This window comes from Anabrus simplex, chromosome 1, assembly GCF_040414725.1.
Source record: "Anabrus simplex isolate iqAnaSimp1 chromosome 1, ASM4041472v1, whole genome shotgun sequence".
Classification (NCBI taxonomy): domain Eukaryota; kingdom Metazoa; phylum Arthropoda; class Insecta; order Orthoptera; family Tettigoniidae; genus Anabrus; species Anabrus simplex.
The window spans coordinates 1,776,750,810-1,776,767,092 of record NC_090265.1 but is presented as its reverse complement, the minus strand read 5'-3'; the positions used below and the strand labels follow the sequence as shown (position 1 = coordinate 1,776,767,092).

The 16,283-nt window shown below is 37.8% G+C and overlaps 1 protein-coding gene across 2 annotated transcripts in view; it reads right to left on the bottom strand.

Annotated features, from left to right (window-relative positions):
• aPKC (protein kinase C iota type) overlaps positions 1-16,283 on the bottom strand; it is a 551,572-nt gene that overhangs the window by 332,287 nt on the left and 203,002 nt on the right. For both annotated transcript variants that reach the window (XM_067138622.2, XM_068225692.1), the window contains exons 4-6: positions 14,624-14,709; positions 6,363-6,543; positions 6,180-6,278 (exon numbers count right to left, since the gene is read on the bottom strand). In XM_067138622.2, the coding sequence (XP_066994723.2) occupies positions 6,180-6,278; positions 6,363-6,543; positions 14,624-14,709 (366 nt within the window). The remainder of the gene's footprint in view (positions 1-6,179; positions 6,279-6,362; positions 6,544-14,623; positions 14,710-16,283) is intronic.

Genomic DNA, 16,283 nt, shown 5'->3' with positions numbered 1-16,283 from the left:
TTCTACTTAGAAAAGGAATAACAATTATGGTTAGAAAATTCTTACTTGTTATTTTAATAATTCTGTTTAAAGAAAAGCTGTTGAATACTGAGGAAGATTTTTTTATGTAGTAGTACATATCTAAATATATTTTAAATTTTGATAATATTCTACCAATACAGCACATTTCTGCACATGAGCAACGACATTTAGTGTACTGTTATATGAAATACTAGACAGTTTAAAACAGCGGAAGATAACTTAGTAATCTTGAAGTTCTCTTAAACATAAATTTATTCACAAATATTTACACATTACATTGAAAGTAACAGTGAATGCATAAATCCCACGTGAGATGGTAAGCAATTTATTCTGACATACTGTGCTCTATACCAAAAATTAAAAAGAACTGTGGTAGAAAACATATTCTTTTTAGATCATAGGACCAAAAATCTTTCTGGTGATACAGAGAAAAAAACTCTCATTAGCTATTCGAATATAAGGACCATAAAAATAAACTAAAAAGTAACAACAATGACAATTTTAAAAAAGAATAATTTTATATTGTATAAGTTAAAAATCAAGCAACCTACACAAATTATATAGAAATTAAAATGTAGACTTTATTAAAATACCAAAGTGCTGGGGAACTGATGCTATTCGACAGGAGTAGGCTGTATGGCAGCACGGAGTTTCACCCTCTCCATTCCTACTACCATACAGTATATCAGATCATTCATTTTATCTCATTAACTCCTCCAAAGAGGTTGATGCCAGGAAGGCCATCCAGTCATAAAAAATCACTATGAAGATTCATCTCACTTCATACCCAATCCCGTAGAGAAACAGGACAAGGGTTGGGCAAGACCAAAATGCTGGGGATAAAAGTCCAATAAAGAATAACTGAAAATAAATGTAGCAAAAAATATAAAGTTCAGATGGGTTTCCAAACAATAGTATAAACCAAAAGGAATTAATGTCATTGGAAAATTAATTCTTCCAATGTGAACCGCATCTAAGAAAATACCAGCTTCCAAAACCAATCTTAACAACCGATGAATGACATAATTATATGACCACAACAGAATCAACTGTGGAGAAGTCATACAATGAAGAAAACAGATTCAGATTAAAGGTCATACATTTCAAATATCAAACTAACAGTATTGGAATACAATTCCTCCCACATCAGTATTTATTATTATTTACATTTTATGGTATTCATTGGACCACTCTAGCCAATTTTATACAAAGAATTTTTCAGTTTCATGTCAGCCCAGTACTTCTTCATTCTCTCGGATCTTATCTTTCTTTCTTCATCAGAAATCATCCTTCCTATTGTCGATTTGTTGATTTTGTTTTGCAGTCTGGTTTGTTTGTCTGTGAGTTTCCTGATTTTGTCAGTTTTGTTTCTTAGGTCTTCCACTGTAATTTGTAGTGCATCCATATCTTCCTTGATTTCTGTAATCCACTAAATGTTGCACTTACTATTCCATAATTTTTCTATTAGTCTCCTGATGGTCCTGTTCTCTGGTGTCATGATTAGATGTCCAAAAAATAAAATGTGTTTCTTCCTGATTATGCTCATTACTGGTTCTATTTCCTTATAGACTGTTTCATTAGAAGCTACTCTCCAGTGCCCATCTTCTTGGTACGATCTCTTGATGCACGTTCTAATGATTCTTCTCTCTACCTTGAGTATTTTGTCTATTTGTGCAGTGTTTGTTGTTTTGAGGATGGTTTCACTTGCATATGTTATTTCTGGTTGAGAGACTGTTTTGTAGTATTTTAATTTTGTTGCTATTGACAGGCCCTTTTTGTTATAGGTATTCTTGGTGACATTGTATTCAGGTCAATTTGTTTATTCTGTTATGCCATGTTGGCTTCTTGTTGAGGTTATATGTTATGATTTCTTCCAGACATTTAAATTTATCTACAATTTTGATTTCTTGGTTTCCTATGGCAATTTTGTTTATGAGTGGTGGATCAGTTAACATGATTACTGTCTTTTCAAAAGATATTCCAAGACTAATTTTCTGTGCTCTTTCCTGTAGTGATATATAACTTGTCTGGTTTCCTGAATATTGTTGGACAAGAGAGCATGGTCATCAGTATACTTAAGTACAGGATTTTTAACTTGTTCATTCTGGAATTCAGGAGGATTTGTTTGGGATTTTTACATCCGAGAAGCATCCACTTTCCCTTATATTATTCATTGCTGAGACATCTGTAAAATATGACACCTTCAGTATCAAGTATTTCCTTTTCTCTACACCATCTCCACAATCTGTCAACAACCGTCAACTTCTTCCTACTATGTTCGGACAACGGACTACTGGTATTTTACATACCCTTTTAAAAGAGTTTAAGTCATATATCAGAGGAGATCTGCTCAGTATGTGGTGGCAGAAGTGGTTTTGGCAATTTATTAGTCACCCTGGGCATCTCAAGGTGTTCGTCCCTTTCAGGAATAGACTAGTTCTTACTATGTACAATATATATACTGCAGTTAGTATTTTAAAAAACCAAGAAACGAGACCTGCAAAGAATACTATGAGACAAAGAAATATCAGGAAATAAAAATCACAAAGCAAAGAAACTTAAATTTAAGAAAAATCATGTAAATAAATTGTACAAATTAAATTAGCTTTGCCTATTTAAATCTAATTTGTCCATTTTGGCTTCTCCACTTTCCTTAAGAGTCTCATTAACTTAATGAGCATTCTGAAAATATAAATATTAAATATCCGTGGAAGTAAAGAAAATACACCTTTGATAATAATTATCTAAAGCCTAAACAATAAATCCCCTCCTGTATAAAACTGAAGCCCATAATTTTATCAATGGAAATTATTTCACCATTGCATAGAAATTTCAACATATTGTGAGGTTACATTTGCAGATCTAAAAGTGCCTGTAGAGAGGATGTATCACTGATTTACGAGCAAGACACATTAAGTCAAAAAACATATGAGCAAAACACGTCTGAAAGTTTTTACTGTCCTTCACTGCAAAAATCTGTTCTCAAAAATAAGAAAGTTTCTATTTAAAATTATGTAAAGTGTATTTAGAATAGTGCTGTGTGGTTGAAACTATGTGTATTTTATCTGAATGAAATTCCTCTCAATGATTATTAAATGATGATGATGATGATGATGACTGTTGTTTAAAGGGGCCTAACATCAAGGTCATCAGCCACAATATACATATAATCCTTTATTTAGGAAAGTGTCTCAAGACACAGCATTGTACAATTTTTATGTCTTGGAATATAAATGTTTCCTTAAAAAAAGCACAGACCCACACATTACCACCTCGGCAATCCTGGCTAGGTAGCATTCCTTGACGGCACAACTCAACCATAACACTTCGCCTAATTCAATCACACATCATAGTGTTAATAATATATTCATAATGTTCTTACTGCTTTGAAACATATTTTAGGATTTCATCAAATATTGTGCATTGTATAAATATGGCTGATGATGATCCCGAGTAGGGTTGAAACTAGTCCCATGTAATGTAAATACATGCACTGTAAATATAATTATGTATTGAATAGCTGGAAAACTTTTCTGTTTATAATTTTTTATGTAATCTCAGTTCAATACGGACCAACAACATGAAATTCATAACCCTTGCTGAAATTCAAATACCGGGCAATCATGGGTTGATATTTTCATCTAAAAAATCATGTAGTGTCAGGAAGGAAATCCGGCCTTAAATCCATGGCAAAAAAAAAAAAAAAAAAAAAAATGTGCCTGAGTGGCTCCAGCAAACCCTGAAATACCTGTGATGAGCTGAAAAAAAGTAGTAGCCAACAGTGGTTATGAAGGTGAAATATAAATATTAGTAAGAAAGATTTCTGATTTGCAGCTCTGGAGTGAAGTAAGATGAGTATGCATGTAGACTATGTCTCAAGATCCTGATTGATCACTGTAATGCTGTGAAAGCAACAGTGTGGACAATATCTCTGTGGATTTTGAGTCTGTTTCAGAAGTTGACTAAGAAAGATGTAAGTGTGTCTGGCTCCAAACATAAATCCCACAACTTCAAGATTTCTCAGGTGTATTTATTACGATAGTTGGCAATACATCAACTGTGTACATTCTTTTTCTCTTTGTCACCTTCTACTGGCTGCGTTGCATCAGTCTCATAACTGATAGTTGGTTGGATTATATACCAGTTCCTATTTCATCATTGAAGGCAATCGAATCCGACAGTTGTGTGAATTATATACCGGTACCTGTTTTGTCATCACAGGCAACGATGTCTATTCGAAGAGTGCTGCCAGTAGCTGCTAGAATCTTTCAATCCCTTGGTCAAGATGGAACAAATGCTGTGGTGTCCGGCATTAATGTACCTGAGTTCCATTGTGCTTGCAATGTCCCAGGATGTGGGGGAGAGTTTCGATCTCATAATGACAGCGTCAGCTTAGCAAAGAGATAAAAATTAGAAAAATTCAGAAACCTCTTATGACTTAATGGACATCACATGTGAAAAAAAGTGGAAAAAAATATCCAGAAGACAGTGAGAAAATGTCAAAAATTCAACATCAAAAAACTCCTGACTTATGTGCTTTGCTTGTAAATCATAGATGAGTATAGACAGGGTCATTTTTTTAAGACATACAATGGATACAATATGTAATAATAATTAAAGAATATTATATTCAATAAAACTGCACAACAAATCAGAGAGTATGTTTCTAACAGTATTATGAATTAAAATATGGACAATGGCAATAAGGACAAAATTCTGCAATGTGTAATAAGTTACAGAGACTTAATAAACACAGAAATAGAGATATGACTAATGCCAACAAAAACTATAGTATTAAACCTAAATGAAAAGTAGCACACTGTATGTAGCAAAACATGTAACAGGATAAATATGATGTAAGGTTAAAGTGGGAAGAGAAGGCAACAGAAACAGAAGACAAGGACGCATGAAAACACAGGGCCAGGACAATCTCTTCATCAATCTCAATTCTTCTACTGTACATCCATTTCTTCTTGGTCCGTGACAAGCTCCTTTCTGTGTTCCAGTTTCATAGTAGGCAAGCTTCAACACTCACCGAGGGATCAATTTGACAGATCTGTAGTTTTGATGTGGAAAGTGTAGGGTAAGATGAAAGCTGGATAAACACAGGATGGGGAAAGAGACAAACATATAAAGATGAATACAGGAGGTAAAGGATAAAAAACACATGACAAGCACAAGAGAAAATAAAGAGACCAATTGGTCAATACAAGTACAAGAAAGGAACATACAAGTAACAAATTAAGTCATATACAAGATGTAGGAGTCCGGATCATTGTCTGAATGGTCAACACAGTGCCTTTTGGTACATAGGGTCCCAACTTCGATTTTAACGGCACAGGATTAATTTCTCTACCTCAGGAGATTAGGTGATTGTGTTTGCCGTAATACACATTTTCGCTGACATGCAACACATCACACTACAAATCATGACAGGAACACAGAAAGGTGAATATATCCCTCCACATAGGATTAGTGTCAGTCAAGAAAGGCAACCGACAGTAAAACTGGGCTAAATCCATACAAAATGCCCACCCTGTGTGTTGGAAAAAGCCCAAGTAGAAGAAGTAGAAGAAGAAGAAACAAGAAACAAGGTGTTTCACGAGAAAGAGTAAATATGTTAGGAAGAAGCATGGACTATTTTGAGCATAAAAAATACGTGTCTAATTTGCAATGTGTTCCGGTGTAGGTTTGTGCATCATTAGACAATAAAGATATTGAAAAGGTGAACCATTCATTTATAATTATTACTATTGCGATCACAATTCAATACAGGTCATATATGAAGTTTATAACTTATAATTACCATACAAGGAGTAGTAATTCCACATACACTGAACACTGGACACATTTATATGACCTTTCTGTACATCGAGTCCATGCTTTCTGCCTCCCAACGTATTTGCTATTCTTTCTGAAACACCTTATATAGAAAGACATTCATTTCCTGTTTTTCTACATATGACATGATTGTTCACTCATCTGTACCTTTCTGTTACTTATGAATGAGAAAGTAAACAGAAGAGAGGATTTTCTTGTAATAAAACAAAAAATTCAATTCATATTGTACAATAAATAGGCTTATAAGTTGGATATAACTCCTCTTAATGTGGATGCTACTACAGGGAGTTTTGGTATCGAAATAATGTTGGTCTCACCTTTGGTAGGATCCTCAACAGGCACAGATTCTGACGATAGGTCCAGAGGAGGTTCCGGGAATGCCTTCAAGTCTGGCAGGAGCTCTGAAGTAGGAGTACCTGCACAGTATGCGACATACAATCACAGAATTCTGTAGGGTGTGCTCGAAGTTAAGAACCAAATATATCGCAACAGACACATACTGATAGTCGGAGTCTCGCCGTTGTGCTCCTCCTTGACGATAGGCTCCACCTGCTCATTGCTACACGGTTTCTGCACCAGCTTGTGACACTTCTTATGCACCAGCAGCTTGCACTGTATACACTTGAAGCCCTGTCGACCCAGTCCCCAGATACGATCTTGGCAGAAGGCACAGAATGCTCGCTGTAACAAAGAGGAATTGGATACTACTATTTAGCTTTTGTATGTGCAAATACAATATCAACACTTTAATAGCAATAAACTTCATGTACTTGATGTTATATGGCAAGAGTAGCTTGTAGATCTAAAATCAGATTAAGGGCTAACAAGAAAACAAGTGATGTAAGAGACATGCATTTACTATCACCACTATCTATAGATATTATATTAGTATTTGGACGGTTAATGCACGGAGTCTTCATGAATAGCGACCTAAAACTGCATACCAAACTCATGGAGTACAAAGCTGTTGTAATTTCCACGCTGCTCTATAGCCGTGAAACTTGGACACTATATCACCATGATATCAGAAAACTTGAGCACTTCCACCAACAGAAAATGAGATGCATCTTGAATATTAAGTGGGAGGACTATGTGACCAACAGGGCAGTTCTCAATAAAGTGCAGCTAAATAGCATTGAGGCAACAACTGAGATGGTTAGGCCATGTTCACCGCATGGATGATACCAGGTTTCCCCGCCAAATTCTGTATGGTGAACTTTGCTCCGGCAGTAGGCCTCACGGAGCCCCTCTTAAGCGTTTTAAGGACCAGCTGAAACACATCATGAAGACAACTGGTATAAATATACAGGCATGGGAAGAATGTGCTGTGGACTGCTCACTGTGGCGGAACACTACATCCACTGCTGTCAACTTGTTTGAAAGAGAACGCTGCAGACATCAATAGGCCAGGCGACAAGCAAGAAAACTCCATCAATTACAGCCCCGTCCTCCTGCATCCATCCAGTTTGATTTGTGTGGACGTATGTTTTATGCAGGATTGGTCTGTTTAGTCATCGCAAATACATCCATAAACCTAGCTGAACTGCTCAATGGATGCAGGAAGAAGTTATATATATCGAGTTACAGCCGACAACGAGTACTTGGTAGGTAGTGTCTCTGTATATTTGAGTGAGCTAATCTCAAGAATCCCAAACAAAGTGTTTTCATAGTTGAATAGAGCATTCATTGAGGAAGGTTTAGGTTGAACGAAATATTTTTACAGCATTACATAGGCTAAAAAATTCTTTGTTTAGAGTGTACTACTTTGCGGTTGTGAGAGCTGGACTATTGGAAGAAAAAAGAAAGAGATTCATCGGAAGCAACTGGAATGTGGATTTGGAGGAAAATGACAAGGGTATGCTGGGCTGTTAAAAAAGAAGAATCGAGACGTTCTAAAGGAAATCAATGAACAACGGAGACTGATAAAGGATATGGAAAGAAGGAAGATAAAACTGAGACATAATGACTTCCTAGTAAACGTCTTTGAATGAAAAATACTAGGAAAGAAAGGAAGAGGAAGACCAAGGAAGACGTACTTCGAGGATGTGAGAAACTTGATGGGGTGTAAAGACTACAAGGAAGTGAAGAGAACAACAGGATTGAGTAGGGAATGGCTGCAGCGGCAAGGATTAGCCGAAAGTGTATGATGATGAGGCCATCAAAAATTGTAGATACAGTACAACTGTGAACGAGCTACGAGAAACCAACGAGGCGTCCTGTGCGGTATCACACCGGCAGCTCTGACAGCCGTAGCTGCTGCTACTAGTGTACTATGAAGTAATATACCCTCATTTGAGCTATGGAATAGTTATCTGGGATTGTGTTGCAAATGAATATTTTGAACGACTTTTTATTCTACAAAAGAAAACTCTAAGGATCATCTTTCGCAATCCGAATCGAAGTACTTCCAAACATTATTTCATGACTCATAATATTATGATATTTTCTTCCAAATATAAGTCTATTCTGTTTATTAAGCACAACAAAACATTGACTAGAAGTAACAGTGAAGTTCACGATTATAACACAAGAATTAGGAATGATTACCACATGAGTTTCCACCACACTAAAAAGATGGATCATAGCCAAAATGTAAAGGGTTAACAAACTGCCTACGGATATAAAAAAGTCTCAAAAATCATTAAACGATATTTTAATAAACAGCTGCTTGTATTGCAGGAGACAAGTCAGGCAGGAGCTGCCGGAACAGTCAGATCTACTTAGCAATACTTTGACGAACAATACCCTTCTCAAAGGCTAATAATCACATCTACAAGTAAGAATATTCACACACGACTGTTCGTAACGTCAATGACACAGCTCAACAATTAAACAGTAGCCTAAATCTGGAATTGTGACACCGCTTTACGCGACAACCAACGATCATTTTTTTAAATTTACAACATTTGAATCACAACACTCAACATATCTAATTTATTCTTAAATATCCAGCTGTTGTTTATAACTAATGGACATTGTTTTTATCAAGTTCAGATGCAGAACAATTGGGATTAATGTACCCAAAGAAGATTACAATCTTTACTCAAGACTGTTACTATCCCAATGACCTGCAAATTCTTAATTTTCATTTTAATTTTTTTTTTAAGTTTCCATTTTCATTGTTAATTTTTACGAGTATAGACAATATCAATACTCAATACTCTTAGTGTGTACTGTGGCAATTTTTTTATATTACAACTGTAACATGTTAAGATGTTTATGATGCTTGTTGTTTTAAAGGGCCTGACATGGAAGGTCATCGGCCCCTTAAGATGTTTATAATGTGTAATGTATTTTGCAGTGTAATCCTTGTATGAATAGATAATGATTCAGACATTTGACCTTACGGTTACCTACAGGCTGACGATGCCCTTAACAAGGGGCGAAACATACCCCTGAGAAGTGTATGCAGTATTACGTAGATTTCACCCAAGTAGCGCGTGACTTGTATTGAAGAGATGGTGATAATAGAATAAATTACTTTTGTGATAATCTGCTTATAGCTGTTTGCATTGCATAAATGAACTGTAAATCGCATAGTTTTCATTTGTACATAAATTAGAATATATGTTTTGTGTTGTATATAGGGTATAGCTTGATGTCTGACAACTGTAAAGTTCTACAGACAATAAATAAAAATTGAATTTAATTAATTAGTCTACGACAAACGGGAGCCAAGCAGTGGCGATTTTACTGAAGGATTTCGTCCAACACACGTCAAGTAGGAGTGAAAGAACTTTTAAGCATAAAAAGCTCTGCATAGTAGTAGTTCGCGACGATATTTACCAACCTGTAGAAGGCAGCCCTAATTAAGCGCTTTTATGTTACCGCAAAATCAATCACTACTGACCAGCATTTAGGCCATGGCCCAGGTGGCAGATTCCCTATCTGTTGGTTTCCTAGCCTTTTCATAAATGATTGCAAAGGAAATGGAAATTTATTGAACATCTCCCTTGGTAAGTTATTCCAATCCCTAACTCCCCGTCCTATGAACGAATATTTGCCCCAATTTGTCCTCTTGAATTGCAACTTAACTTCATATTGTGATCTTTCCTGCTTTTAAAGACACCGCTCTCCGATGTACGTCTTTCAACAATGGGAAATGTTGGCGCGGTACCGTAACAAGTCGCGTAGCTGATCACTGTTTTCAGTTCTAGACGAACCGGTTTACAACAATGGCAAGTTGTAGCGCACAGAACTAACAACTGCCATTGTCAGTTTCTCGTATGTGCCGCACTCGTGAAGTAAAGACATCAATCAAATGTCTTCTGATGCCGACAAGTACCTCAGTTTCAGAATTGTTAGGTTATGATATTTTTACACTCACACTACATCTTAAATACTACTATGTCCTTAGTTAACACCGTTTTGACACTCTCCGTATCTAATTATAATAGTTTAGCTGGGTGAATCCGATCATACGAGGCTATAAGAAGACTTTTGGGACTAACTCGAAAATCACCACATTTCGAACAATTTGTGATTTTTCTATCTCACGTGCATGTCGTTTCCCACAAAAACAAAGTAAACTTTACTATCAACAACTTCCGTTCTCAAACAATGTTATTTCATATGTATCAACGCTGCCAACAAAACAAAAATATCTAACTTTTTTTTGTGTGTGTGGAGACATTCTTAAGTGAATCTTTACGGTTGGAATTTGACTTGACAGCTACATTTTGCTGGACGAGACTACTAATAATGTTACTTGCTTTACGTCCCACTAACTACTTTTTACGGTTTTCGGAGATGCCGAGGTGCCCGAATTTAGTCCCACAGGAATTCTTTTACGTACCAGTAAATCTACCGAAACGAGGCTGACGTATTTGAGCACCTTCAAATACCATTCTCAGATGTCGAAAAAGAGATCAATCAGTAATCCAATATATCAACGATTAAAACCGTAATAATGTGCTAGCACAGTTTGTGCACACTTCATTAATAATAATAATAATAATAATAATATAGATTCTACCGGAAGCTCTGTATGAATCAGAAACCTTAACTTTACGAGGTCATTGATATTGAAAAACAAGAACGTAAAAGTGTTAGAAACATTTTCGGCCCCATAGAAGAAAATAGAATTTGGATGAAAAGACGAACTGCAGACCTCTATAGTTACACATATAACTTCATCAATACTGTACGGAGGAGACGTTTGAATTTTTTGGACACATTTTAAAGATGGATAATGATAGACTCACAAAAATATTATTCATTGTAATCAATAAATTTCCAAATTCTTTGCAATCATGTAGGAAAAGGCTACGAAAACAACAGATAGGAAATCTGCCACCTGGGCGACTGCCCTAAATGCAGATCAGTATTGATTGATTGATTGATTGATTGATTGATTGATTGATTGATTGATTGATTGATTGATTGATTGATTGAATAAATTCCCAAAACAGGAAAATAAACTGGCTGGAGGAAACAAGATGGGACCTGAAGGAATTGAACATCAGGGAAGACGTCATGAAAAATCGTGAAGTCTTCTGGACCTCAGTAAATAAACACTAGCAGCAGCAGGCCTGGTACAGAGTGGTCAGGAGAACGGAAGAGGGAATACAGCGAATTCATTAACAGATTTTGGAAGAATGGGAAGACGAAAGTCATCAAGCCAATGAACAAGTTCCAACGCGCTCTATGAATGGGCGTAGCGAAATAGAAGAAAGGAAGAAGAATCCTCTTTTTGTAGGAAAGTTTACGGTGGCGAAATCATAGACCTACTTTTATTTCAGTACTCTCTTTATCCTCCTTTTCTATTTTCACGATTAGGTAATATGAAGGTAGAAGGCGCGGTATAGTCTATTTATTACCATAAATGATGATGATAATGAGTAAATTATCCTTAACGTTCAGAGTATATCATTTTACCGTTTGAAAATCGTGCGCTGTAAATTTGTTTGGTAATCGGTCTCTCCTGCTTCTTCTTCTTATTCTTCTTCTGTGGGTCGCGGGTGCGAACTGCGTCGCACATGTGGCTTTGGCACTGTTTTACGGCCGGATGCCGTTCCTGACGCCAACCCTATATGGAGGGATGTAATCACTATTGAGCGTTTCTGTAGTGATTGGTAGTGTAGTGTTTTGTCTGAATATGAAGAGGAAACAAACACGAACACCCACTCCTCGGGCCACAAGAATTAATCAGACGCGATTAAAAGCCCCGACCCGGCCGGGAATCCAACCCGGGGCTCTCTGAACCAAAGGAGTCAACGGCCAATGAGTCGGACGTGTCTGGGATTTGTCCGTAATTCAAATAGTTTGTATAACACTACTTTTGGAGTTAAGTGTATTGTAGGCTAGTATCTTTACAAAGTCCGGCTCCATGCCTAAACGGTTAGCTTGCTGGCCTTTGGCCACAGGGGTCCCGGGTTCGATTCCTGGCAGGGTCGGGAATTTTAACCATCATTGGTTAATTTCGCCGGCACGAGGACTGGGTGTATGTGTCGTCTTCATTATCATTTCATCCTCATTACGACGCGCAGGTTGCCTACGAGCGTCAAATCAAAAGACCTGCACCTGGCGAGCCGAACATGTCCTCGGACACTCCCGGCACTAAAGGCGCCATTTCCCTTTCATCTTTAAAAACTAAGACTGTAATGAGATTTGATACATTGGTATAAATGTTTAACATACTTTTCAAAACTCAAAACAGTGATGGGATTCCCACGTTGGTAGGTTAATTTCGTTCTATATGCAAAATACATCAGTAATCGGATTCACCCTACCTTGTGACGCGAAACTGATCACCAAGGAAAGAATAGGTGAAAATATGAACAAAAGATAAATTTGCGGATCTAACATCATCAAAGTTTATTAGTAAAAAAAATACATTTACATTACGAACTAACTGCAGTGCATTGAGTTTATTTTTAAAGCCAAACGTTTGATCAGATTCACCCCATTTTATGCCACAGTTTGCAGTGAAAGCATCAACCTTAAAATTATAAACCATATTCTGAGCCTATTTGGGGGACATTTTTCAGGGCTACGGCCACTCCTGATCTAAACCTTGCTCCAATAATTAGATACACACTCTCCAGAACAGGCTTATGTTTTGTTTATTTCTTAAACTGGATCAGAGTTCAAACAGTAAACAGATCTACGCAAGATTATTCCACGATGCTCCAAGGCACTAAAATACAACAACAACAACAGACTTCGGTGGCGCAAGCACACAATCGTTGTCCTTCTGTTCCCAAATTAGTGGGTCCGATCCCAGGTGAGGTCGGTGGCATTTGAAGGTGTTTAAATGTGACAACTGTGCTCCGTTTGCTTCCGAACTTTAAATGAAATCTTCTAAGACAAAATTCCGACACATTAAGATCTTAATCCCTTAAAATGTATAGCAACTGAAAGATCAATCAATCACTACTGATCTGCATTTAGGGCAGTCGCCCAGGTGGCAGATTTCCTATCTATTGTTTTCCTAACCTTTTCTTAAATGATTGCAAAGGAATTGGAAATTTATTTAACATCTCCCTTGGTAAGTTATTCCAATCCCTAACGCCCCTTCCTGTAAACGAATATTTGCCCCAATTTGTCCTCTTGAATTCCAACTTTATCTTCATATTGTGATCTTTCCTACTTTTAAAGACACCACTCAAACTTATTCGTCTACTGATGTCATTCCACGCCATCTCTCCACAGACAGCTCGGAACATACCACTTAGTCGATCAGCTCGTCTCCTTTCTCCCAAATCTTCCCATCCCAAAGTTTGCAACATTTTTGTAACACTACTCTTTTGTCGGAAATCACCCAGAACAAATAAGGCTGCTTTTCTTTGGGTTTTTTTTTGCCTACTGTCTATCTCACAACATTAATGAGGTCACCCTGCAGCCGCTCACAATCTTGTAACTTATTTATTACTGTGTACAGAATAACATCATCTGCAAAAAGCCTTATCTCTGATTCCACTTCTTTACACATATCATTGAGATATATATATATAAGAAAACATAAAGGTCCAATAATACTGCCTTCTGCTGGTTTACTTATGTACTGTACGTTTCAATGATTTTGTACTGTTACTTTTTTCTTGTAAATATTTGTTCGTGACGTCGACCTATGAAGAACTTTTGCCACTACTTGCACCGTTTGAGAGGAACCTACGTGTAAGTGGAATTGCGGAAGTGTAGAATTTTGGATTTGAGGCAAGGGACGTTAAGACGACACAAACATCCAGTTCGCAGGTCAGGGATATTAATCAATTACAATTAAAAACCCCTGGCCCGGCCGGGGATCCAACCCGGGGCCGCTATTGTTACGTTAATGACAATTTGTTCTAGTTTAGTTACTTTCGAAACAATCTATGTCGTATTCCCTGCAACGCTGGTTGTATGCTTTAAACAAAGCTCAGAATACTTCAACTTCGTATCATTAAAACTTGACTCACAATTAGAGCCAAGTAAACAAAGACTTCGATATCATGCAAGTTTCAAAGAATCTTAGCATCCCGTATATTACAGTTTGATCTATGCTTAACGTTTTCGAAAGAACACGCATTGTAACAGTATTCTAATATAAATAACATGCTATCGTACAAAATCAGCATGGTAAGTTGAAGTTATAAATATTAACTACTGCACAAAGAAATCTGAATGGAAGTTTGAAAAACACAAAAGTACGTTTTTAAGAAAATTCTTCACAATTTCAAGGCAATACAAGCAGATATGAAAATGAATGTGATGAGGTTCAAATATTTGTTTTTTATAAAGATCAGTTACTTAGTATCAATAATTACGTAAGAATACTCACTCGGTTGAACCGCTTGGCCTGGAAGATGTGACCATTGACTCGATAGAGTTTCCGCCATCGTCGAGCACCCCTCCTGTAGATACTCCCTACAACAGAAGAACAACAAGGGGTCACTCACTATTTTAAAATATAATACGAAATACACACACTCACTCAAAATTCTGAACAATTCTGAAATACAAGGGTTGAGGCAAACGTCAGGGCAACTATTTTTCTTCACAAGAAATGCGGGATCTACCAGACAAATGGAAATGGGACGCGTAAGGTGCTGTACACTGTATGAAGAATGCCGAGTAGATTTACCAGGTGTAGGATATAAAGTGAGGAATCTGTCAGCCACGAAATCTTTGTGCTACATAATGTTTATTCTCAGAGACTACAGTAGCCTTAACAGTAAACCCTCGAAGTAGTTCCTTAGGTCGTTCACTAAACGTTGCCAACGATGCAGGAGACGTCGGACACCAGCCGCCTTACCATGTGTGAATTTTGCAATCTCATGTTTCACAGTCTTGGTAATGTCCTCTCGTGTTCCAAACCGTCCACCACGCAATGCTTGTTCAGTTTGGGGATGAGGTCAAAATCGCACGGAGAAAGATTAGGTGAGTAGGGCGGAGGTACCAGCACTTCCCATCCCCACAGCTGAAACTGTCTCCGTACAGCCTCTGCTGCATGCGGTGTGGCGTTGTCATAGAGAAGGATGCCAATGTTGAGAAGAAATGGCCGTATCTCCCTTTTAATGGCATGACTTAACTGTCTCCGCAGGAAGGTTCCTGTAGTACGTTGCTGCCACCGTCGTCTCATGTGGAACAAAGTGACACACAATCACGCCTCTGACGTCGTAAGGCAGAATGGCCATCAGCTTTACGAGGGAAGGGTTTTGTCGGAACTTCTGTCTTCGAGATAATCCTGCATGTCACCATTCTGCAGACTGGCGATTGGGCTCTGGTTCATACGAAGTGCCCCAAAATTCATCCGCGGTCACTATTCTTTCAAGCATTTGTTTGCCTTTCTGTCGGTAGTGGTCAGAGCATATGGGATACCGTGTCCATGTCCACCGTGATGCAATTTAACGCAGAATAAGCTCTTCCCGTAAAATTCTGTGGATGGTTCGTTTTTCAGTGCCTGTTTCCGCTTGTAACTCAAGTAGTGTCCATCTTCTGTCCACATCCATGCACGGGGTAATTACTGCACGTGATACCTCCGTCCGGACACTAACACGTCACTGCTTGTTTCACATCCGTGCTGAAATACAGCTGCCCATCTCCCAACGGTTCAGTACGGAAGGACATTATTCCACACAGCTTCCACAAGCTCTGTATGACATTCCTTGGCATTGCGACCCCGGCGAACGGCCAGTTTCATGTACACACGCTATGCTTGTTATCCATTCTGCAAGGAGCCTGGCTCACTACTGCAGTCCCATCGCCCCTGTGGGTGGTACCTCTCCAGAGCAGCGCCATCTCGTGTTGTTTCCAGGTAAGTACTACGAGTGCCACGCATTCCAGAACATATGGCCATTATGTAGTAGGACCGTGCAAATGTGAGAAAAAAGCATTGAAAATAATTTCCCTTTGGGAATAATCGAAACATCATAAATATGGCTTTCAACAACATTTGTGACGTGATGTTACCTAGCAACCGTGCAGGCTGTGATGTAACG